Source organism: Pseudophryne corroboree, chromosome 5, assembly GCF_028390025.1.
Source record: "Pseudophryne corroboree isolate aPseCor3 chromosome 5, aPseCor3.hap2, whole genome shotgun sequence".
NCBI classification, from domain to species: domain Eukaryota; kingdom Metazoa; phylum Chordata; class Amphibia; order Anura; family Myobatrachidae; genus Pseudophryne; species Pseudophryne corroboree.
The window spans coordinates 783860970-783887224 of NC_086448.1; the positions used below are offsets into that span (position 1 = coordinate 783860970).

The 26255-nt window shown below is 49.0% G+C and overlaps 1 protein-coding gene across 1 annotated transcript in view; it reads right to left on the reverse strand.

The window, feature by feature from the left end:
* The window catches only part of VWDE (von Willebrand factor D and EGF domains), a 198573-nt gene that overhangs the window by 133699 nt on the left and 38619 nt on the right, over nt 1–26255 (reverse strand). The window contains exons 10-15 of the mRNA XM_063925264.1: nt 16998–17271; nt 9697–9905; nt 8479–9446; nt 8247–8383; nt 4222–4377; nt 1302–1406 (exon numbers count right to left, since the gene is read on the reverse strand). Coding sequence (XP_063781334.1) covers nt 1302–1406; nt 4222–4377; nt 8247–8383; nt 8479–9446; nt 9697–9905; nt 16998–17271 — 1849 coding nt within the window. The remainder of the gene's footprint in view (nt 1–1301; nt 1407–4221; nt 4378–8246; nt 8384–8478; nt 9447–9696; nt 9906–16997; nt 17272–26255) is intronic.

Genomic DNA, 26255 nt, shown 5'->3' on the forward strand with positions numbered 1-26255 from the left:
ACACTGCAGGGCCTCACAGCAACATATGTGGGGGGACCAGTAGATGCATTTTGTCCCCCTTTGGCCCTCACTCTGCTTCTCTGAGAAATTGCTCCAGACAATTTCAGCTTTACTCACACAGAGTGCAGGCAACGATGGAACCACCACGCTGCAGGATGCCAGGTGACTATAGATCTACCGTCACCTGGGGAGCCGAGAGTGAGGAATCAGCCACAAGGACCAAGGTCAAGGCCTTTCTGAGGAACAGGGGTCTATATACTAAACCTTGGAGACAGCTAAAGTGGACAGTGGTAGACCAATCAGTACCAGCCAATCAGCTCCTAACTGCCATGTTACAGGATGGGTTTGAAAAATGACTGGAGCTCATTGGCTGGTACTTTATCTCCGTCCACTTTATCTCTCTCCATGGCGTAGTGCATAGACGCCAAGGTTTGCCAAGGAAGGTTTAACTAATATGTTGTGACCCATGAATAGACGCACAGAATCCTAATATCACAATACCCCACATTATGCCCTCTTAATGTTTCGCCCTCACCACCAGGCCCTGCAAAGACTGTAGATCCACCCAGTGTCGGACTGGGGCATGAAGGGCCCGCTGCGGGAATATAGCGGTAGGGGCCCATGTTTAGGGGTGTGGCTATTCTTCAGAGAGGGTGTGGCCAACTGCCACAGAGGTTTGGAGAACCATTAGAGAATGCATAGTCTGGGCCCCTCAACATATGTTGTAAATACTGCTAGACCATGCATGATACTGCAGCTTAATAACAGCAATGCACTGCAGAGAATACACTATAGTCCTGTGCAGTATAAGGTAACACATGTGTAATGTATAGTACAAATGCACAGTCTGGACCCTGATCCCTAGAGGAGGAGGTGGGCCCGCAGGCAGTGGGGCCCATTGGGGGTTTCCCCTGTTCCCCTGTGTGCCAGTCCGACCCTGGATCCACCACTCCCATAAGGATATTGAGACTGGTCTTCTACCTCTTGCCAAGGAAAGCCCTTATCATACAGGCAGATGATGGCAGAGGCTGCATCCCCTGGTCACAGCAGACACCGGGTAGTCTACCAGGTAAAGGAGAACCCAGGTACACCATTAAATAATATTTATCAATAAAGTTTAACTTATTTCATTTAACTGAAAACTGCATTTTCCAGTATTGGGTCTGATTTAGCTTTTAACAGTTTGGTATAAATAAACATGAAACAAAATGGCAAAAAGCAAAGTACGAACCATTATTTTCATAGCTGCTCATCAGAGCCCTGAGCCAGGCAGCGACAGCGACAAGCTGTACACAACGTACCTTCAGTATACACAGCCCGTCGGAAAAGGGGTCACAGACCTGGCAGGCTCCATCATACAACATCATTGATTTAAAGTTACTGAACACATCCCCATCATTTGATACCTGAGGACAAATGTGAGGAATGTAAATTGCTGCAGAGAACTGAACAACACATAAGTACTGACACATTACTTATACTTCAAACAACTGCTGCAATTTGTAACACAATAATAGCTGCAAGCTGTATTTATATTGTTATTTTACTTCTTTAGGTATTTTACTGTTCAGTAGAGTTTTGGGTTGTTATTATTTCCTGTAAAAGGCATTCACGTAATAACCGGGAACTGATCGTCCTTGTAGCCTGCGGCATCAAATGGTATTGAGAAGCCATCGCATCTCCCCATTTGCCGCAGGGGATGCATGCGCAGGACCAGTACTGTGTGCGCACGGGCAGGAAGATGGGATCGCATCTCAGTTATGAGTGACAGGCAAAGGCGTTCGCGATGCGGCGTTGCGGGGACGGGTTTGGCGTGGGAAATGGAGGTGGGTTCGGGGGGCGGCCGCGTGATGTCACATGCCTTTGCAGCCTGGCTGTGGAGGCGAGGGGGCATCCACAAATCAGCGATGTGGTCGCAATTGTATTGCGATCGCATCACTGCCGGGTATTTGCATGTTGGGCGGCCTCGCCCTGTGCTGGGCAGCTGAATGAGGCCTGTATGCAGTGACACTGAGGGCGGAATTTACTAAAACATCTAGTTTGTTTATAACTATTCTAGAAGCTATATGAGAAATGTGTGCGCTGCGCAGTAACTTAGCTCTGGCGATAAGTTATGGATCACAGCACTCTGCGGGCAGAGGGGCTAATTTAGACCCAATCGCTGCTGGGCGTTTCACAGCGGGCGATCAGGTCTGAACTGCGCCGCAGTGCTCATGTGCATGCCAGAGATGTTATCGGCATCCCAGCGATCACCTCTGCCTGATTGACAGGCAGAGGCATTTGCTGGGCGGGAGGGGGCGGGCCGGCGCCGTTTGACTGCCGTTTTGGGAGGCGCAGTCCGGGCAACGCAGGCGTGCTCAAACGTGCAAGCTGCGCAGGTAGAGAGCTACTTGTCAAGTACAAAAGCATCACCGATGTGCGATGCCTTTGCACTACTGCAGTGGGGGAGTAGGGCCTGACATGCGGGGCGGACTAGCCCTGTGCTGGATGTCCCCCCCGCATGTCAGAGTAAATGATCGTAGATGTGCTAATTTGGCACATCTACAATCAACTCTAAATTACCCCCAGAGACTCTGTTTACAAATATTTTTTGTGACTTTTTCAGAGTCAGTTGCATTTGCAAGTCTAAAGTCAGGTACGGCTGGAATACGACAGGGGGACGGTGAGTGGTGTCGCTGTGAAAAATGCGAAACATTGCAGCAAACGATGGAAACACAATACAGTTAAAGGCTGGATTGTGCAGATAAGTACCCAAGTGGATAATTTGAAATGCCATGCGAGTCAAATGAAAATAGGAATTTATTTCTGTTGTTTCCATGCTCGAGTATTAAGCATCCGTTATTTGTATCTAATGAGTGCCAACTGCAGGCTAAAGGGATATTTAAAACACTGTTTTAGTAATTTTGCATAAATGGGTGTGTTTTTAACATGCGACCAATCAGGCGCACTCCCCATCATGATTCTACAACTTGCGCCAGGGTTATAGCGCCAGCACATCAGACCCCTTCACATGGCTACGTTTGCAGGTTTTCGCTGCCCATTTTAGTCCCAATTTGCGACTATGCGACCACCCTAGCTGTACTTTGGCTACATCTGCATGCCAACTGCTCACATCCATACGCTGATTGCAGCCCTGACCTCCGAGTCGTGCACCGTACTGCGAAAATGTGCATATGCGCAATAACAAAATGCAACTTGTGCCTAAAATATAAAGACGCATATCACATTTATGTCTGATTCTATAAGTCCCTAAGCTGGGAAATCACATATTACAAAAACATAGGGAAATTTTGCTAAATTGTAAATACTGAAACAGTGGATCTTTTATACATTTTATTCCAAGATATCGCCTGGTAAATACAAATATTTTACAATTTTTCAAGATAATACATTTATTTACTATATTGAAGATGGCCAGTGATGTACCTAGTAGGGATCGGTATGTGATCACACCGCACGGAATGCCAAAGGTCAGTATACCGACTTTGGCATCCCGTGTGGTGGAATGCAGGCAGGGGGGTGAGCATAACAAAGCCCCTTGAGGCCTCGCTGCGTTCACCACGCTGCGGTCTTGATGGCGAGCTATGCTTGCCACAGGTTCTATTCTCCCTCTGTGGGTGTCGTGGACACCCAGAGAGGGTGAATCACCTACCTCACTGGTATACCAGCAGCGGTATGGTGACCCAGTAGGGATCCTGGCGTCGGTATTGTGACAGCCAGGATCCCGACGAGTGGTATGCTGAATGCATACCTAGTAGACAAGTCAGCTGGGCAATGATACTTGCTAATGAACTTGGTTAATTTAATTAATTTAGTAAATAGGCTATGTAACTCCTCCCCAGTCACTGTAGTTAGCCAACAAGTGTTTTTTTTAAGCTATGTTTTAGTGTGTACCCATCAACAATGCACAAAGGAGGCAGCCATTTTGTAGTTAGGCATCGTGGGAAGTCAGCAGTACCTCAGCGCGCCTACGACCATTTTGTAGGTACGACAAATATTTATGAACATGTTGCCTATGAACTTAACACCTGTGACTTTAATGAAGCATAAAGGGATGTCATTTGTTCCTAGGGAGCCAATAGGGTTCCTTCTCGTGAATCTTGGGTCATGCCATGTGACTTGTTTTAGCAAACTGAATTGTACAGTACTGAAAGCTGGCTGCTTGGGGGACCATTATACCAATATGCTATATCCCAAGATTACAAAGTGAAAACAAAATACCTTAATTTGCCACCTTGCAATGGGCTTGTCATCTACTGGGTCCATTCCGTCAGTCTGGGTAGCATCTACAGGAATCTGGCAGTCAACAGCTTTGGAGTTCCTGAAGGTGGCATCCATTAGTGTTGGCTCCAGAAGAGTCCATCTGCTTCCGCTGTACTGAGAGAAAAGGGAACGGCATGAAACTGTTTAGTTGTAAACTACACAAATATGTTATCAGAATGTGTGATAAACCCATACTCAGGGGTTAAAGTGGTTCGGAATAGGGTGGAACTGCATTCCGTCAGTTCCATTTGGAGACTAAACCAGTTCGGCCTCCTCCGACCAACCTAACCCAGGATGTCAGCCCAGGCACCGCAGGGAGATGCTGGGCGCCCAACGAGATTTTGTTACCAGCAGGCGCCGGCTCCTTCCCCACAGCGGCAGCCAGATGCAGGAGTTTACTCCTGAGCCCCAGCTTACGTCTCTCATAGTGCTCCCATAATTCGGAGGAACTGGCGACCAGATGGACGGCAGCAGTCGGACGCAAGAGTGGGGCTTAAGTTAAGTATTGTGGTTTTATGTATGTAAGGGGTACTACTACAGGTGGCATTACCACTAGAGGGTACTACTACAGGGGGCATTACTACTGGGAGCGCTACTACTAGGGGCACTACTACAGGTGGCATTACCACTAGAGGGTACTACTACAGGGGGCATTACTACTGGGAGCTCTACTACTAGGGGCACTACTACAGGGGGCATTACCACTTGGGGCACTACTACAAGGGGCAGTACTACTGGGGGCAATACTACAGCGGGCATTACCACCTGGGGCACTACCACTACAGGGGGTATTACTACTGGGGGCACTACTACTGAGGGCATTTCATAAGGGCATAAGGGGCACTACTGGGGGCACTGCATAAGCGGCACCACTACAATGGGCTCTGTATAATGGGCTCTGCACAAGGGGCACTACCACTGTGGGCACTGCATAAGGAGCACTACCATGACAATGGGCATTGCATAAGGGTCACTACCACTACAGTGGGCATTGCATAAGGAGCACTACTGCTGTGGGAATTGTATAAGGGGCACTACTGCTGTGGGCATTATGTGTAGTAGGGGCACTACTACTGTGGGCATTGTGTATAAAGGGCACTAATGTGAGCACTGTATAAGGGGCACTCATGTGTGTCATAACATGAATAAGGGATACTACTATGTGGTGTAATGTGAATAAGATTGTGCTAATGTGCGGCGTAATTTGAATTGGGGATTGTATTGCGTGATGCCGCACCTTTATTTTTGAGGCCATGGTTCCTTTATTAAATAAGCAACGGGTGGGGGGGAGAGGAGTTCCAACACTTCTCTAGGACCACTTTAGGCACTGTCAATACTTGCCTACTTTTTAGTTCTCTGCTGGGGGAGATCATGGAGGTGAGGTCCAAGGGGAAAGTAAGTGAAAGTAAGTGTGTCGACGTGATTTGCAGGAAACCAGACAATGGTTCACTGCAGGATTTCAGAAGAACAGGCGAGAATGGATAAACCTCTTTCATTCATATACTGGGATTTGTTATCATTTATTGGCTTGCATGTGCCCTCGTGCAACTTTTACTATATACATTGCCCTACTTCTCGGATTTTCTGTTTGTCATTTATTGTTCCATGGCCGCAAACATATCGAGGTTGCCCATGGATTATCTGGGTCTGGGCAGTATACGACCTAGGCCACACAGGTTCCTTATAGCTGACACAATAAAGTATTTTCTGTACAATGGCCCTCATTCCGAGTTGTTCGCTCGTTGCCGATTTTCTCTATATTGCGATTAGTCGCTTACTGCGCATGCGCATGGTTCGCAGAGCGCATGCGCTTAGTTATTTTACTCAAAAGTTAGGTATTTTACTCACGGCATTACGAGGATTTTTCTTCGTTCTGGTGATCGGAGTGTGATTGACAGGAAGTGGGTGTTTATGGGCGGAAACTGGCCGTTTTATGGGTGTGTGTGAAAAAACGCTGCCGTTTATGGGAAAAACGCGGGAGTGGCTGGAGAAACGGGGGAGTGCCTGGGCGAACGCTGGGTGTGTTTGTGACGTCAAACCAGGAACGAAACTGACTGAACTGATCGCAGTGGCAGAGTAAGTGTCGAGCTACTCAGAAACTGCTAAGACATTTCTATTCGCAATTTTGCGAATCTTTCGTTTGCAATTCTGCTAAGCTAAGATACACTCCCAGTAGGCGGCGGCTTAGCGTATGCAATGCTGCTAAAAGCAGCTAGCGAGCGAACAACTCGGAATGAGGGCCAATATGTAGTAATAATCTCGGAAAATTGCTGTTGCTGCTATAAACTAGTCAGCTCCTAACTGGCATTTGTATAGCACTTTGGGCAACTTCCCCACTTTATATCTCTCCAAGACTTGATACATCTCCCCTCAAGTGAGAGATCCAGTGAATCCTCTCCAGCATCCGGGTCTCCATGTAAAACGGAAAGTGACATCATCCCATTAGTTCAGTGTTTTTCAACCACTGTGCCGTGACACACTAGTGTGCCCTGAGCAGTCTCCAGGTGTGCCGCCATAGAAGCACAGCCAGGCCCGTCAGTGTTTTGCCGCTATTGAGGTCCTGGAACAATCAATACTGGTGGGTTTAGTGGTTGCAGAGCCAGTTCTATTTATGGGCCCGGGCAGTGTTGGGCTCTTCTGGCTTTCTCAGATGTGGCTCAGGCGTTACCTATGGAGAAGCTGCGGCATGACATCCTAAGACACGCAACTGCACCATGCATCACTATTATATCTGAGTGTGCCTTGGCAATATTTAAATCTTGTTCAGTGTGCCGCGAGTTGTAAAAGGTTGAAAATTTCTGCATTAGTTTAAAGCCAAAAAAAGAAGATTTTCGTCACTTGAAGTCTGTTACTGTGCTGAGGTTCTCCAGCATTAAAAATATCATGGAGTAAATTGCAGTTTCATAGATACAGTAGGCCTCTTAGAGCCCTATGTACTAAGCATTGGAGAGAGATAAAGTAGAGAGAGATAAAGCACCAGCCAACCAGCTCCTGTCATTTTTCAAACGCAGCCTGTGACATGGCAGTTAGGAGCTGATTAGCTGCTACTTTATCTCTGTCCACTTTATCTCTCTCTAACGCTTAGTACATAGACCATTGTATATCTCAGAACCAAGGGGTTTATTTACTAAGCCTTGAATGGAGATAAAGTACCAGCCAATCAGCTCCTAACTGCCATGTCACAGGCTGGGTTTGAAAAATGACAGTTGGGAGCTGATTGGCTTGTACTTTATCTCCGGCCAACTATCTCCATCTGAGGCATAGTAAATAGACCCCTTAGTTACTGGTATAAAAGTGTGTCTGCATCCCAAAAAAGGGGCCTAGTTCAGACCTGTTCGCCCGCTAGGGTTTTTTTGCAGTCCTGCGTTTGCATGGTCGCCGCCCATAAGGAAGTGTATTTTAGCTGTGCAAGTGTGTGAACGCATGTGTAGCAGAGCTGTACAAACAGATTTTGTGCAGTCTCTGTGCAGCCCAGGACTTACTCAGCCGCTGCGATCACATCAGCCTGTCCGGCACTGGAATTGATGTCAGGAACCCTCACTGCAAACGTATGGACACGCCTGCGTTTTTCCAACCACTCCCAGAAAACGGTCAGTTGCCACCCACAAACGCCCACTCCCTGTCAATATCCTTGCGAACGCCCGTGCGAACGGATCCTTCGCACAAGCCCATCACTGAGCAGCGATCCGCTTTGTACTCGTGAAACGCGCCTGCGCACTGCATTGCATACGCAAGCGCAGTTTAGACCTGATCGCATGCTGTATGAAAACGCAGCCTAGCGCTCAGGTCTGAATTAGGCCCAATGTGCAAAAAGGATGTTGCCATTTATCAGAGTCTATGGAGCTTCCAGTGGATGTTGAGGGCCACAGCAAAAACCATTAGAGGGACGGATATGGCCTGTGGCAAACCAGTAGGACAGTCCTGTCTTAAAAGAACAACAGTACTGATGGATGAACTCAGAACTAAATGCAGACACTACATACCTGTTGCTTTGTAAATTCACACTTTAGGCCGGCTGTCTCTCTGAAGCCCAGTCCGAATACTCTAACAGACGTACAGTCATACTTCCGGACATCACAGAGCCCAGAATTTTCAAGCTCAGAGATCTCAGGCACCTGGTCTTTACATGGACAACAGTAAAACCAGTGCATTATAAATAAGAGCAAACGCACACTTCAGTAAATACAGTATTGATCAGGCGGAGTCCACACTTACCAGACAAAACGCTGCAGTCATATGAGCCATAACCGTCAAAGCACTCACAGCCCCAATCCATACACTGCCCGTTGCTACTGCAGAGGCTGGGGCATCTCAGGGCAAGGACAATGTGATCTATAGGCGTTTGCAAGTGTTTTTTTCTGTCATATCCTAATTCCACAAGTTTTCTTTCACATTCATTCTCCAGGAGGGCCAGGCCCGCTTCTGCCCAGCCAAGGTCGTCCTTTAACAACACATCTGTAACGCACATATCCTTCACATCCATGAGCCGTTTCTCCAGAAATCCAACGCACAGTTTCCCAATACTAGAGTTAAACACAGCCTGCTGGCAAACCGCTGAAGCATGGGAATGAGTCAGTCCTGACGGAGTTGGCCAAGAAGGGAGAAACTCCTGCTGTGGGTCCGTGGAGTGGTCTTCTGGGAAAAAGTAACTGAATCCTTCCAAGTCCGTTTGGCTAAGACTTTGATATGGAAACGATGAAATGTACTCATAATAATTCTGACGTTTAGTGCGTTTCCTGCCGGCGGGTTCTTGACGATGCTGCCGGTTGCCTTGGTTTCTGTTGCTTGCCAGGTGTTGTGTTTGTCTCCTGGAGATGACGTTTCTCCACGATTCGTTCTTACAGGTTAAACAGTAAATGGGACCACCATGGTGGCCGCCCTCAGCAGGCGATGAGTGGTGCGCAAGCGGTACGTTGTCTAATGAGCGCTTTCTTACATCGTGACTTGTGTCTGCAGAAAATGTGTACTCATCGGTGACATCCAGAACTGGTACAAACATAGGGAACCTCACGTTGTCTTTGCCTGTGCAGGTGGGATCATCCTGCGGAGAATTGCTGACATGCGTATTTAGGGGTGGATGTGCAATGTCCGTCTTTGCTGCGCAGCTGCAATACTTGGTGTAGCTGGTGCTTGGTGGCTTGGAAGTAGGTACCTTATCAAAGAAACTTTCTCCTGCAGGAATCCTATAGGAACAAGAAAAAAGTAGTCAGAAACAGTGATGTATCTGATGGGTGCAGCGTGGGCTGTGCACTCTGGCCCTAGGGTCAATGGAGGCCCAAGCAGCACAACTTGCACCCCTGAGTCAGACAGACATCAGTTGGACATTACGTAATATGCAACAAATGTTTTACAAGAGCATGCGCACACCGTGACCCTGCTGTAAATGCGTGCAAGCAAGTATCGGGTTGAAAGCACAGAGGTGAGACTTCTTACTTCCATTCATTGATGAAATAAAAACGGCTATGGGCTGTCTCTTCTAGTTGGACTCCTTTGGTATCATGAAAATCGTTGCTCGGGTTTCCATCAAACGTTCCGCACAGTCCCAGCGTGTCCTTGAAGTCAGAGCTGGGCGCCCGGAGGGTTAAACTCATTCCCCACTCACTCACGTCGGCACGGATAAAAGCTCCGGATGAGAAAGAGATCTGGAACAAACAGAAAGACAGTCATTTATCACTGTGAGGTAAAATGTAATTACTTATTTGGTTGAACGGTGTCTTATTTATACCCACCAGCAACATTTTCCCTTATGATACAAGAGGTTTTCATGTTTGCAACAATCTAGGTGGAATAAAAGCTATTTCTCTGTTAGCAAATCATATACAGACTATGGGGATCATTCCAAATTGATCGTAGCTGTGCTAAATTTGCCACAGCTACGATCATCTTCCCAGACATGCGGGGGGACGCCCAGCACAGGGCTAGTCCGCCCCGCATGTCAGTCCGGCCCTCCCCCGCACAAGTCCAAAAGCATCGCACAGCGGCGATGCTTTTGTACTTGAAGAGTAACTCCCGGCCAGCGCAGCTTCTGCGGCTGGCCGGGAGTTACTTGTCGCTGCCCCGGGTCGCAGCGGCTGCGTGTGATGTCACACAGCTGCTGCAGCCCGCCCCCTGCACGGTCCGGCCACGCCTGCGTTGGCCAGGCTGCGCCCCGAAAACGGTGGCTGAGTGCCGCCGTGCCGCCCTCTCCCGCCCAGCAAACGCCTCTGCCTGCCAATCAGGCAGAGGCGATCGCTAGGTAACTATTGCTTCCGGCCATCTGGCATGCACCGGCGCACTGCGGCGCTTGCACATGCGCAGTTCCGACCCGATGGCTGCGCTGCAAACAACTGCAGCGTGCAATCAGGTCGGAATGACCCCCTATAAAAAGTAACCAAAGGGAAGTAGAATGGAGAAGCAACCATTTCTATATAACAGATTACACTGGCTTTGTGCACTCATCTTCCAGTAGCTTTAATGGATGTAATTCAGTGTTGGACTGGGCCACGAAGGGCCCACTGGGGGAATGCACTGGTACAGGCCCATGCTTAAGGTGTATGGTCAGTTACCAAGGGGTGAGACCAGCCCACACAGAGGCTTGGACAGTCATTAGAGACCTTCTGTCTAACCCTAATAGATTAGCAATATATAATTTGAGGGCACTGTCTGGTATCTGACATTAGGTGAAGGGGTGGGGCCCTCTGGCAATGGGGCCCACTGGGAATTTCCCCTGTACCCCTGTGGGCCAGTCCGACTCTGTGTACCATATATATAAAGTTTTACTGACAATATACAATAATGTTAATGATGAGGTCTAGTGTTTAGAAAAATGATGGATTAAGTACAGAGGCGGAACTACCGCCAGTGCAAACAGTGCGTTGCACTGGGGCCCGCCTCTGTCCAGGGGCCCAAAGCATGTAATGAGTCATTACATGCCGCTGTGTGCTGCGGGCAACCACTGCCCGCAGCACACAGCCGCCCAGAGAGGAGAGAAGCGCACTGCAGTGGCACGGGGGAGAAGGTGGAGGAGGGAGGTGGAGGAGGGAGCCGCAGCAGCGCTTTGTTACTGGTTGAGGCGCTGCTGCTGCTGTCCCTCTGCTTCACTATAGGCTGTCTTCCGAGAACAGCCTATAGTGAAGCAGAGGGGCAGCAGCAGCAGCGCCTCCACCAATGACACAGCGCTGCTGCGGCTCCCTCCTCCACCTCCTTCTCTCCTGCCCGGGAATCGTCAGAAGCTGCACCGAGGAGCCTGAGCCAGCGGAGAGGGTAAGTATAATTATTTTCTTTCTTTCTTTCTTTCTTTCTTTCTTTCTTTCTTTCTTTCTTTCTTTCTTTCTTTCTTTCTTTCTTTCTTTCTGTCTTTCTTCCTTTCTTGGGACTGTCTGCCGCAATGTGTAAAAATGGGGAATCTGCTTGCCGCAATGTGTAAAAAGGGGGAATCTGCCTGCCGCAATGTGTAAAAAGGGGGAATCTGCCTGCCGTAATGTGTAAAAAGGGGGAATCCTTGCCGCAATGTGCAAAAAGGGGGAATCTGCCTGATGTGATGTGTAAAAAGGGGGAATCTGCCTGCCGTAATGTGTAAAAAGGGGGAATCCTTGCCGCAATGTGCAAAAAGGGGGAATCTGCCTGATGTGATGTGTAAAAAGGGGGAATCTGCCTGCCGTAATGTGTAAAAAGGGGGAATCCTTGCCGCAATGTGCAAAAAGGGGGAATCTGCCTGATGTGATGTGTAAAAAGGGGGAATCTGCCTGCCGCAGTGTGTAAAAAGGGGGAATCTGTCTGCCGCAGTGTGTAAAAAGGGGGACGCTGTCTGCCGTAATGTGTAAAAAGGGGGACGCTGTCTGCCGTAATGTGTAACAAGGGCACGCTGTCTGCCGTAATGTGTAAAAAGGGGACGCTGTCTGCCGTTATGTGTAAAAAGGGCACGCTGTCTGCCGTTATGTGTAAAAAGTGTACGCTGTCTGCCGCTATGTTTAACAAGGGCACGCTATCTGCCGTTATGTGTAAAAAGTGTACGCTGTCTGCCGCTATGTTTAACAAGGGCACGCTATCTGCCGTTATGTGTAAAAAGTGTACGCTGTCTGCCGCTATGTGTAACAAGGGCACGCTGTCTGCCGTTATGTGTAAAAAGGGGACGCTGTCTGCCGTTATGTGCAAAAAGGGGGAATCCTTGCCGCAATGTGCAAAAATGGGGAATCTGCCTGCCGTAATGTGTAAAAAGGGGGAATCCTTGCCGTAATGTGCAAAAAGGGGGAATCTGCCTGATGTGATGTGTAAAAAGGGGGAATCTGCCTGCCGCAATGTGTAAAAAGGGGGAATCCTTGCCGCAATGTGCAAAAAGGGGGAATCTGCCTGATGTGATGTGTAAAAAGGGGGAATCTGCCTGCCGCAGTGTGTAAAAAGGGGGAATCTGCCTGCCGCAGTGTGTAAAAAGGGGGACGCTGTCTGCCGTAATGTGTAAAAAGGGGGACGCTGTCTGCCGTAATGTGTAAAAAGGGGGACGCTGTCTGCCGTAATGTGTAAAAAGGGGACGCTGTCTGCCGTTATGTGTAAAAAGGGCACGCTGTCTGCCGTTATGTGTAAAAAGTGTACGCTGTCTGCCGCTATGTTTAACAAGGGCACGCTATCTGCCGTTATGTGTAAAAAGTGTACGCTGTCTGCCGCTATGTTTAACAAGGGCACGCTATCTGCCGTTATGTGTAAAAAGTGTACGCTGTCTGCCGCTATGTGTAACAAGGGCACGCTGTCTGCCGTTATGTGTAAAAAGGGGACGCTGTCTGCCGTTATGTGTAAAAAGTGCACGCTGTCTGCCGTAATGTGTAAAAAGGGGACGCTGTCTGCCGTAATGTGTAAAAAGAGGAATCTGTCCGCCGTAAGGTGTAAAAGGGTCTCTACCTGGTGTAGTGGTGCTACTGTGCGGCGTAATTTGAATAATGGAGACTAATGTGCACCGTTTTATGAATTGGTATTATTTTGTGGCCACACCCCTTCCCCACGAAGCCACGCCACTATGTATTTTTGCGCGCGCCTACGGCGCGCACTGCCCCTGTTTTGCATGCAGGGGTGGGGCTCCGATGACGTTTCTTGCACACAGTGCTAAAATGTCTAGTTACGGCACTGTTGCTAGGTATCCATTTCTCTGGCCCTGAGCAGGTCCCCCTCACCAGATCCTCTCCAGGGGTGAGGGGGTGGACTTGGATGGGAGGGGGGGGGGGCAAAGCATTTTGTCGCACCTGGGCCCACTGCTCGCTAGTTCCGCCACTGATTAAGTAACATTGTGTGGACGGGAGATTACAGCAGAGGATGCCTTTTACCGACAGACTTACAATATCCAATCTAGGTGAGAAAATAATGTTGAAATTAAGAGTCAGAAAGACAAACCAGAAACCAACTTCTAAACCTTTTGCTTTATTCAAATGACTGCCCCGTCACATGCAGCCCTGTCCTCACTGACAAATCACTAATCTCCTGATATACTCTGTGCTGCTGGAGGGCCCTGCTCTTCCCACTATATAACTCTCAGTCTGTGGCCTCCTGCTGCCTCCATTCCCCACTTCACATCATATCACTGCCCCTGTCATATGTAGCCCTGTCCTCACTGGCAAATCACTAATCTCCTGATATACTCTGTGCTGCTGGGGACCCTGCTCCTTCCATTATATAACACTCCGTCTATAGTTTCCCGCTGCCTCCATTCCCCTCCTCACATCATGTCACTGCCCCTTGTCATATGCAGCCCTGTCCTCACTGACATATCACTAATCTCCTGATATACTCTGTGCTGCTGGAGGACCCTGATCTTCCCACTATATAACTCTCAGTCTGTGGCCTCCTGCTGCCTCCATTCCCCTCCTCACATCATGTCACTGCCCCTGTCATATGTAGCCCTGTCCTCACTGACACATAACTCACCTTCTGATATACGCTGTGCTGCTGGGACCCTGCTCCTCCCACTATATAACTCTCAGTCTGTGGCCACCCGCTGCCTCCATTCCCCTCCTCACATCATGTCACTGCCCCTGTCACATGCAGCCCTGTCCTCACTGGCAAATCACTAATCTCCTGATATACTCTGTGCTGCTGGAGGACCCTGATCTTCCCACTATATAACTCTCAGTCTATGATTTCCTGCTGCCTCCATTCCCCTCCTCACATCATGTCACTGCCCCTGTTACATGCAGCCCTGCCCTCACTGACACATCACTTATCTCCTGATATACTCTGTGCTGCCGGAGACCCTGCGTCTTCCATTATATAACTCTCAGTCTATGGTTTCCTGCTGCCTCCATTCCCCTCCTCACATCATGTCACTGCCCCTGTCACATGCAGCCCTGTCCTCACTGACACATCACTCATCTCCTGATATACTCTGTGCTGCTGGTGGACTCTGCTTCTTCAACTACATTCTGATATTTCATTGTTAATAAGTTGTTCTTCTACTCCTAGGTGATGACAACCTGGGGACATATGGGTGACACAGCCTAATGCCTCAGTGATGTCACTTATTCCTTGAGAACTGATAGGCTGACTACTGGTTCTGGCCACATGATGGTTGCTTCCCCTGTACATCCAATGGGAGCACCTCAGAGACTTGTCACAATCTGTTCCATTACAAATTCATTAGCTTTCCTCCACCAGCCAACTAGACAGTCCACACACTGCGAACAGATGTATCATTTCAAGGATGATTTAACGTATCAATATATCTGGTCTGGAATAACATATGTATGACTCAAGTTATCCCCTATGCAATACAAGCTACAGAACGGGGAACTTTGGCAGCGAATAGCACAGGATGAGTCCCAGTCTATCCATACAATGGACGCTCAATACTGCAACATGAGAACCGAAACCAAGACAATACAACCTTTCTGCTGTACGGCAGGAGCAGAGCTGCTAGAATGTAGATTTTACAATTGTATTTATCCCCCTGGACAGACCTCCAATCTGGATCCTTACCGGGACATTCTGGACACATCTGTTTTCTGACAAATAGGCTCAGGCTTTCCCACAGGCTATAGAGTTAACCCCATAATGGATGGAAACCATGAATCACATTTCAGTGTTATACTGTACAGTCCCCTCCAGCAATGTGCTTGGTGATAAATCACTTGCTATTCCGCAGTATATGATGGAATATGTATACACACAGTTACAGAGGAAGCGAGTGCAGGAACTAACCATATATATACCATAGAGGACCAGATGGGACCACAGCAAGCAGTGATAATTTGCATGTACTCACGGAAAGCAGCCGTGTGTTTGCAGGCTAGCATTACTAAAGTGCATGCTTAATTGTCCTGGTAACATTGGGGTTAAATCAGACCTGATCGCTAGGCTGCGTTTTCGCACAGCGGGCGATCAGGTCCAAACTGCGCATGCGTATGACCCACAATGCGCAGGCACGTCGCACGGGTACAAAGCGGATCGCCGCTCAGCGATGGGTTTGTGCGACGGATCCGTTCGCACGGGCGATCGCAAGGAGATTGACAGGAAGAAGGCGTTTGTGGGTGGCCGTTTTCATGGAGTGTCTGGAAAAACGCAGGCGTGTCCAAGCGTTTGCAGGGAGGGTGTCTGATGTCAATTCCGGTCCCGGACAAGCTGAAGTGATCGCAGCGGCAGAGTAAGTCCTGGGCTGCGCAGAGACTGCACAAGATCTCTTTGTACAGCTCTGCTACACATGCGTTCACACACTTGCAAAGCTAAAATACACTCCCCCTGTAGGCGGCGACTATCTGATCGCAGCAGTGCAAAAATCACCTGCTAGCAATCAGGTCTGAATTAGCCCCATTATACATCACTGATTGACAGCTGGCAAGTAACAGATCTATAAACAATAGCAGACAATATTTCTGTATAATCAGTTTTACTGTCATAAGTTCTGGTTTTCCATCTGAAATTGGACTTGTGTGCAACTCTGAATCAGCACTTCCGTGTGGCCTGACGCATGCACAGTACTGCCCCTATGTGCTCCATGTAATTCTCAATATCTCTTCCTATTATGGGCCCTCATTCCGAGTTGTTCGCTCGCTAGCTGCTTTTAGCAGCATTGCACACGCTAAGCCGCCGCCTACTGGGAGTGAATCTTAGCTTATCAAAATTGCGAACGAAAGATTCTCAAAATTGCGAATAGAAATTTCTTTGCAGTTTCCGAGTAGCTCGAGACTTACTCTGCCACTGCGATCAGTTCAGTCAGTTTCGTTCCTGGTTTGACGTCACAAACACACCCAGCGTTCGCCCAGACACTCCCCCATTTCTTCAGCCACTCCCGCGTTTTTCCCAGAAACGGCAGCGTTTTTTCGCACACACCCATAAAACGGCCAGTTTCCGCCCAGAAACACCCACTTCCTGTCAATCACATTACGATCACCAGAACGAAGAAAAAACCTCGTAATGCCGTGAGTAAAATACCTAACTGCATAGCAAATTTACTTGGCGCAGTCGCACTGCGGACATTGCGCATGCGCATTAGCGACTAATCGCTCCGTTGCGAGAAAAAAATAACGAGCGAACAACTCGGAATGACCCCCATGGGGCGGATCCTCAGTCGGACACAAATGGCAATGCGGACAGACCTCGCGGATTGCAGCGACGCCAAATACAGGTTCTGCATACAGGCAGATGTGTGCATCTGGTTCAGTGCACGCAATTGGAGAGAAATACCAAGATGCATTAAACTCTGCTTCAGCCCAATGACATTATTTAAAATAAGACTAAAGGGGCCTGGTTGGCGCAATCGTGTTTAGTAAGGTACATACCGTAATCTTCCTGCCCAGATAAGATTCCGTAATCCTAAAATTAGCCTCTGCTGAATCCTGACTCTTCACGGATAGGTGAGGCTGAGACTCATGGAGCTGCCCGCTGCACATATCAAAGGTGATAATATCTCCGCCTTCCTTGGCTACAAAGCCACAGTTACATGAGGCTGGGTGGTCAACGCTGCCACAGTCCCACTGTCGGACGTGAACTTCAAACTGACGAGACCCACTCTTGTACAGTACGAAGGTTCCAGTGTTGAAGTTATCATAATATCTGCAGGTAAAAGTGCACTTTATGTTACCATGACAATAATAATATAGCTGCCAGTGTATCTAATACACTAAAGTGAGTTCAAACTAACTTGTTTTACAATTGTATTTATTTTATTGGGATTTCAAATCTAAACACCTATTCAGTAAGAGGTATGGGTCGTTGGTTCGACACAACTTAGGTCGACAGTCATTCGGTCGACCTAAATGTCAAGGTCAAAATGTCGACATGAGGTTTTTTTACTTTTTTTGGTGTCGTTTTCTTCGTAAAGTGATGGGGAACCCCTATTAGTGCACCGTGTCCCCTCGCATGCTTCGGGCAGGTTACCGTTCCCAATTGTAGTCCACATGGATCATAAAGTACGAAAAAGTTCAATAATTAAAAATATATATTTTTTAAACTCATGTTGACCCTTTGAACTGTCGACCTAGCACATGTCGACCTAGTGACCCTGTTGACCTAATGCATGTCGACCAATAGTGGTCAACCTAATGACTGTCGACCTAACTGGTGTCGACCTAATGACCGTATTCCTTAAGTAAGATAGTAAGCATACTGTTATTCTGGTATTAGATAAAGTCATTGTTATTAGCATCTGCACTATTTGAAGCAGGAGCAGAAGAAACTCTTGAGTTCAACAACTTAAGGGCGAAACGCGTCATCACCTCACCGGCCACAACACAAAATTTGGGGGAGGGCACGGAGATGTCACTCCAGCCTCACAGGCCCTCTCTGCGTTCAAAGAGTAGATCAAGGGCCTCTTCTGAGCATGGTAAAGTTCAGTATAGAAGCAGAACAGCCCTGACTAGGATTCTTGAAGGACCTGTAGCTGTCGCAATCTACCCTGCAGGAACAACTATGGAGGAAAGGAACTGAGCAGCTTAAGTGTCAGGAGCAGGCTGGTTGCTACCAACCAGAGAGACAATGAGCCCTAAAGAATAGGTAGGTTCTAATTCACCATTCATCATTATCATACCCACTAGAATACACCAAGGAAAGTGTGATAACTACTCTCCCTTGTTCCTGATCATCCCACTGCCACTCACATGGTAAAGAGGAACTCAAACTTCATTGAAAATATGGCCCAGATTTATCAAGCCTTGGAGAATGATACATTTCACGGTGATAAATTACCAGCCAATCAGCTCCTAGCTGCCATGTTACAGGCTCTGTTTGAAAAAATAAGATTTTACTCACCGGTAAATCTATTTCTCGTAGTCCGTAGTGGATGCTGGGGACTCCGTAAGGACCATGGGGAATAGACGGGCTCCGCAGGAGACTGGGCACTCTATAAGAAAGATTTGGTACTATCTGGTGTGCACTGGCTCCTCCCTCTATGCCCCTCCTCCAGACCTCAGTTAGGATACTGTGCCCGGAAGAGCTGACACAATAAGGAAGGATTTTGAATCCCGGGTAAGACTCATACCAGCCACACCAATCACACCGTTTAACTCGTGATACTATACCCAGTTAACAGTATGACATATAACAGAGCCTCTCAACAGATGGCTCAACAATAACCCTTTAGTTAGGCAATAACTATATACAAGTATTGCAGACAATCCGCACTTGGGATGGGCGCCCAGCATCCACTACGGCCTGACGTCCTAGTGGATGCTGGGGACTCCGTAAGGACCATGGGGATTATACCAAAGCTCCCAAACGGGCGGGAGAGTGCGGATGACTCTGCAGCACCGAATGAGAGAACTCAAGGTCCTCCTCAGCCAGGGTAGCAAATTTGTAGAATTTAGCAAACGTGTTTGCCCCTGACCAAGTTGCAGCTCGGCATAGTTGTAAAGCCGAGACCCCTAGGGCAGCCGCCCAAGATGAGCCCACTTTCCTCGTGGAATGGGCTTTCACTGATTTAGGATGCGGCAATCCAGCCGCAGAATGCGCCAGCTGAATTGTGCTACAAATCCAGCGAGCAATAGTCTGCTTAGAAGCAGGAGCACCTATCTTGTTGGGTGCATACAGGACAAAAAGCGAGTCAGTCTTCCTGGCTCCAGCCGTCCTGGAAACATAAAGTTTCAAGGCCCTGACTACATCCAGTAACTTGGAATCCTCCAAGTCCCTAGTAGCAGCAGGCACCACAATAGGTTGGTTCAAGTGAAAAGCAGATACCACCTTAGGGAGAAACTGGGGACGAGTCCTCAATTCTGCCCTATCCATATGAAAAATCAGATAAGGGCTTTTACAAGACAAAGCCGCCAATTCTGACACACGCCTGGTCGAAGCCAAGGCCAATAACATGACCACTTTCCACGTGAGATATTTCAGATCCACAGTTTTAAGTGGTTCAAACCAATGTGATTTTAGGAAACTCAACACCACATTGAGATCCCAAGGTGCCACGGGAGGCACAAAAGGGGGCTGAATATGAAGCACTCCCTTAACAAAAGTCTGAACTTCAGGCAGTGAAGCCAGTTCTTTCTGGAAGAAAATCGACAGGGCCGAAATCTGGACCTTAATGGAACCCAATTTTAGGCCCATAGTCACTCCCGACTGTAGGAAGTGCAGAAACCGACCCAGCTGAAATTCCTCTGTTGGGGCCTTCCTGGCCTCACACCACGCAACATATTTTCGCCAAATACGGTGATAATGGTTCGCGGTTACTTCTTTCCTGGCTTTTATCAGCGTAGGAATGACTTCCTCCGGAATGCCCTTTTCCTTTAGGATCCGGAATTCAACCGCCATGCCGTCAAACGCAGCCGCGGTAAGTCTTGGAACAGACAGGGCCCCTGCTGTAGCAGATCCTGTCTGAGCGGTAGAGGCCATGGGTCCTCTGATATCATTTCTTGAAGTTCTGGGTACCAAGCCCTTCTTGGCCAATCCGGAACCACGAGTATCGTTCTTACTCCTCGCCTTCTTATTATTCTCAGTACCTTTGGTATGAGAGGCAGAGGAGGGAACACATAAACCGACTGGTACACCCACAGTGTCACTAGAGCGTTCACAGCTATCGCCTGAGGGTCCCTTGACCTGGCGCAATATCTCTTTAGCTTCTTGTTGAGGCGGGACGCCATCATGTCCACCTGTGGCCTTTCCCAACGGTTTACCAACAGTAGGAAGACTTCTGGATGAAGTCCCCACTCTCCCGGGTGTAGGTCGTGTCTGCTGAGGAAGTCTGCTTCCCAGTTGTCCACTCCCGGAATGAACACTGCTGACAGTGCTAGTACGTGATTTTCCGCCCATCGGAGAATCCTTGTGGCTTCTGCCATCGCCATCCTGCTTCTTGTGCCGCCCTGTCGGTTCACATGGGCGACTGCCATGATGTTGTCTGACTGGATCAGTACCGGCTGGTTTTGAAGCAGGGGTTTTGCCTGACTTAGGGCATTGTAAATGGCCCTCAGTTCCAGAATATTTATGTGTAGGGAAGTCTCCTGACTTGACCATAGTCCTTGGAAGTTTCTTCCCTGTGTGACTGCTCCCCAGCCTCGAAGGCTGGCATCCGTGGTCACTAGGACCCAGTCCTGTATGCCGAATCTGCGGCCCTCTAGAAGATGAGCCCTCTGCAGCCACCACAGTAGAGACACCCTGGTCCTTGGAGACAGGGTTATCAGTTGATGCATCTGAAGATGCGATCCCGACCACTTGTCCAAGAGGTCCCACTGGAAGGTCCTCGCATGGAACCTGCCGAATGGAATTGCTTCGTATGAAGCCACCATTTTTCCCAGGACTCGTGTGCAGTGATGCACCGATACCCGTTTCGGTTTTAGGAGGTCTCTGACTAGAGATGACAGCTCCTTGGCTTTCTCCTGCGGGAGAAACACTTTTTTCAGTTCTGTGTCCAAAATCATCCCCAGGAACAGTAAGCGAGTGGAAGGAACCAGTTGTGACTTTGGAATGTTTAGAATCCAGCCATGCTGTTGTAGCACTTCCCGAGATAGTGCTACTCCGACCAGTAACTGCTCCCTGGACCTCGCCTTTATAAGGAGATCGTCCAAGTACGGGATAATTAAAACTCCCTTTTTTCGAAGGAGTATCATCATTTCTGCCATTACTTTGGTAAACACCCTCGGTGCCGTGGACAGTCCAAACGGTAGTGTCTGGAATTGGTAATGGCAATCCTGTACCACAAATCTGAGGTACTCCTGGTGAGGAAGGTAAATGGGGACATGCAGGTAAGCATCCTTGATGTCCAGGGATACCATGTAATCCCCCTCGTCCAGGCTTGCAATAACCGCCCTGAGCGATTCCATCTTGAACTTGAATTTTGTTATGTAAGTGTTCAAGGATTTCAAATTTAAAATGGGTCTCACCGAACCGTCTGGTTTCGGTACCACAAACAGTGTGGAATAGTAGCCCCGGCCTTGTTGAAGTAGGGGTACCTTGACTATCACCTGCTGGGAATACAGCTTGTGAATGGCCTCTAGCACAGCCTCCTTGCCCGAGGGAGTCGTCGGTAAGGCCGATTTGAGGAAACGGCGGGGGGGAGGCGCCTCGAATTCCAGCTTGTACCCCTGAGATACTACTTGAAGGATCCAGGGATCCACCCGTGAGCGAGCCCACTGATCGCTGAAATTCTTGAGGCGGCCCCCCACCGTACCTGGCTCCGCCTGTGGAGCCCCACCGTCATGCGGCGGATTTGGAAGAAGCGGGGGAGGACTTTTGTTCCTGGGAACCTGCTGTGTGTTGCAGCTTTTTCCCCCTTCCTCTGCCTCTAGACAGAAAGGACCCGCCTTTTCCCCGCCTGTTTTTCTGGGGTCGAAAGGACTGTACCTGGTAATACGGTGCTTTCTTAGGCTGTGAGGGGACATGGGGCAAAAATGCAGACTTCCCAGTTGTAGCTGTGGAACTGGAAACAAGGTCTGAGAGACCGTCCCCGAATAACTCCTCACCCTTATAAGGCAAAACTTCCATGTGCCTTTTTGAATCTGCATCTCCTGTCCACTGCCGAGTCCATAAGCCTCTCCTAGCAGAAATGGACAATGCACTTATTCTAGATGCCAGCCGGCAGATCTCCCTCTGTGCATCTCTCATGTATAAGACTGAGTCTTTTATATGCTCTATGGTTAGCAATATAGTGTCTCTGTCTAGGGTGTCAATATTTTCCGACAGGGAATCTGACCAAGCAGCAGCAGCACTGCACATCCAGGCTGAAGCAATAGCTGGTCTCAGTATAACACCAGTGTGTGTGTATATAGATTTTAGGATAGCCTCCTGCTTTCTATCAGCAGGTTCCTTTAGGGCGGCCGTATCCGGAGACGGTAGTGCCACCTTTTTAGACAAACGTGTGAGCGCTTTATCCACCCTAGGGGGAGTTTCCCAACGTGACCTATCCTCTGGCGAGAAAGGGAACGCCATTAGTAATTTTTTTAAATCACCAATTTTTTATCGGGGAAAGCCCACGCTTCTTCACACACATCATTCAATTCCTCAGATGGGGGAAAAACTATTGGTAGTTTTTTCTCCCCAAACATAATACCCTTTTTTGAGGTACCTGGGTTTATATCAAAAAGGTGTAATACCTCTTTCATTGCCTCAATCATGCCACAAATGGCCCTAGTGGACATTAAATTTGACTCATCGTCGTCGACACTTGCATCAGTATCCGTGTCGACATCTGTGTCTGCCATCTGAGGTAGTGGTCGTTTCAGGGCCCCTGACGGCCTTTGAATCGTCTGGGCAGGCACGAGCTGAGAAGCCGGCTGTCCCGCATTTGGCATGTCGTCAAATTTTTTATGTAAGGAGTCGACACTTGCACGTAATTCCTTCCATAAGTCCATCCACTCAGGTGTCTGTCCCGCAGGGGGTGACAACACATTTATAGGCATCTGCTCCGCCTCCACATAAGTCTCCTCATCAAACATGTCGACACAGCCGTACCGACACACCGCACACACACAGGGAATGCTCTTAAAGGAGACAGGACCCCACAAAAGCCCTTTGGGGAGACAGAGAGAGAGTATGCCAGCACACACCAGAGCGCTATAATAATACAGGGACTAACTGAATTATGACCCTTTATAGCTGCTTATTGTATTAAACTGCGCCCAAATTTAGTGCCCCCCTCTCTTTTTTACCCTTTCTGTAGTGTAGACTGCAGGGGAGAGTCAGGGAGCTTCCTTCCAGCGGAACTGTGAGGGAATAATGGCGCCAGTGTGCTGAGGGAGATGGCTCCGCCCCTTTTTCGGCGGCCTTTTCTCCCGCTTTTTTCTGTATTCTGGCAGGGGTAATTACCACATATATAGCCTCTGGGGCTATATATTGTGGTTATTTTGCCAGCCAAGGTGATATTATTGCTGCTCAGGGCGCCCCCCCCCCCAGCGCCTGCACCCTCAGTGACCGGAGTGTGAAGTGTGTATGAGGAGCAATGGCGCACAGCTGCAGTGCTGTGCGCTACCTTGGTGAAGACTGAAGTCTTCTGCCGCCGATTTTCCGGACCATCTTCATGCTTCTGGCTCTGTAAGGGGGACGGCGGCGCGGCTCCGGGAACGAACACCAAGGACGGGTCCTGCGGTCGATCCCTCTGGAGCTAATGGTGTCCAGTAGCCTAAGAAGCCCAAGCTAGCTGCAAGCAGGTAGGTTCGCTTCTTCTCCCCTTAGTCCCTCGATGCAGTGAGCCTGTTGCCAGCAGGTCTCACTGTAAAATAAAAAACCTAATTTAAACTTTCTTTCTAGAAGCTCAGGAGAGCTCCTAGTGTGCAACCAGCTCGGGCCGGGCACAGAAATCTAACTGAGGTCTGGAGGAGGGGCATAGAGGGAGGAGCCAGTGCACACCAGATAGTACCAAATCTTTCTTATAGAGTGCCCAGTCTCCTGCGGAGCCCGTCTATTCCCCATGGTCCTTACGGAGTCCCCAGCATCCACTAGGACGTCAGAGAAATGACAGTTAGGACCTGATTGGTTGGTACTTTATCACCGTGCAATTTATCACTCTCCAAGGCTTGATAAATATGGGCCTATGCATCATAAGCAGTGTGCCCCTACTTTTATCAGTATTGCTATTTTGTTTCATTTATTGTACTCAGCTTCATCTATATATATTCTTCAGCATCATCACATTTCATCCTTATTAGATCTACAGAGGGTCTCACTACCACCTAGAAGGCGTCTTCCGAGCTGTCTTCCAAGCTAGCCACTCCCTACAATGCCTGAGAAGGCTAGCCACTCCCAACAACGTCTGATCAGGCTAGCCACTCCATACAACGCCTGATCAGGCTAGCCACTCCATACAACGTCTGATCAGGCTAGCCACTCCCTACAATGCCTGATAAGGGTAGCCACTCCCTACAACACCTGATCAGGCTAGCCACTCCCCACAACGCCTGATCAGGTTAGCCACTCCCTACAACACCTGATCAGACTAGCCACTCCCTACAATGCATGCACAGGCTAGCCTCCGCCTACAGCGCCTGATCAGGCTAGCCACTCCCTACAACGTCTGATCAGGCTAGTCACTCCCTACAACATCTGATCAGGCTAGCCACTCCCTACAACGCCTGATCAGTCTAGCCACTCCCTACAACACCTAATCAGGCTACCCACTCCCTACAACACCTAATCAGGCTAACCACTCCTTACAACACCTGATCAGGCTAGCCACTCCATACAACACCTGATAAGGCTAGCCACTCCCGACAACACCTGAGCAGGCTAGCCACTCCCTACAATGCCTGATAAGGCTAGCCACTCCCTACAACACCTAATCAGGCTAGCCACTCCCTACAACACTTGATCAGGCTATCCACTCCTTACAACGCTGATCTGCTAGCCTCTTCCTACATTGCCTGATCAGGTTAGTCACTCCCTACAACACCTGATCAGGCTAGCCTCTCCCTACAATGCCTGACCAGGCTAGTCACTCCCTACAATGCCTGACCAGGCTAGCCACTCCCTACAACACCTGATCAGGCTAGCACTCCCTACAATGCCTGTCCAGGCTAGCCACTCCTTACAACACCTGACCAGGCTAGCCACTCCCTACAATGCCTCACCAGGCTAGCCACTCCCTACATTGCCTGACCAGGCTAGCCACTCCCTACAACACCTGATCAGGCTAGCACTCCCTACAACGCATGTCCAGGCTAGCCACTCCTTACAACACCTAACCAGGTTAGCAACTCCCTACAATGCCTCACCAGGCTAGCCACTCCCTACAACACCTGATCAGGTTAGCTACTCCCTACAAAACCTGATCAGGCTATCCACTCTCTACAACTTCTGATCAGTCTAGCCACTCCCTACAACACCTAATCAGGCTAGCCACTCCCTACAACACCTAATCAGGCTAACCACTCCTTACAACACCTGATCAGGCTAGCCACTCCATACAACACCTGATAAGGCTAGTCACTCCCGACAACACCTGAGCAGGCTAGCCACTCCCTACAATGCCTGATAAGGCTAGCCACTCCCTACAACACCTAATCAAGCTAGCCACTCCCTACAACACTTGATCAGGCTATCCACTCCTTACAATGCTGATCTGCTAGCCACTTCCTACATTGCCTGATCAGGTTAGTCACTCCCTACAACACCTGATCAGGCTAGCCTCTCCCTACAATGCCTGACCAGGCTAGTCACTCCCTACAATGCCTGACCAGGCTAGCCACTCCCTACAACACCTGATCAGGCTAGCACTCCCTACAACGCCTGTCCAGGCTAGCCACTCCTTACAACACCTGACCAGGCTAGCCACTCCCTACAATGCCTCACCAGGCTAGCCACTCCCTACAATGCCTGACCAGGCTAGCCACTCCCTACAACGCCTGATCAGGCTAGCACTCCCTACAACGCCTGCCCAGGCTAGCCACTCCTTACAACACCTAACCAGGCTAGCCACTCCCTACAATGCCTCACCAGGCTAGCCACTCCCTACAACGCCTGATCAGGTTAGCTACTCCCTACAAAACCTGATCAGGCTATCCACTCTCTACAACGTCTGATCAGTCTAGCCACTCCCTACAACACCTAATCAGGCTAGCCACTCCCTACAACACCTAATCAGGCTAACCACTCCTTACAACACCTGATCAGGCTAGCCA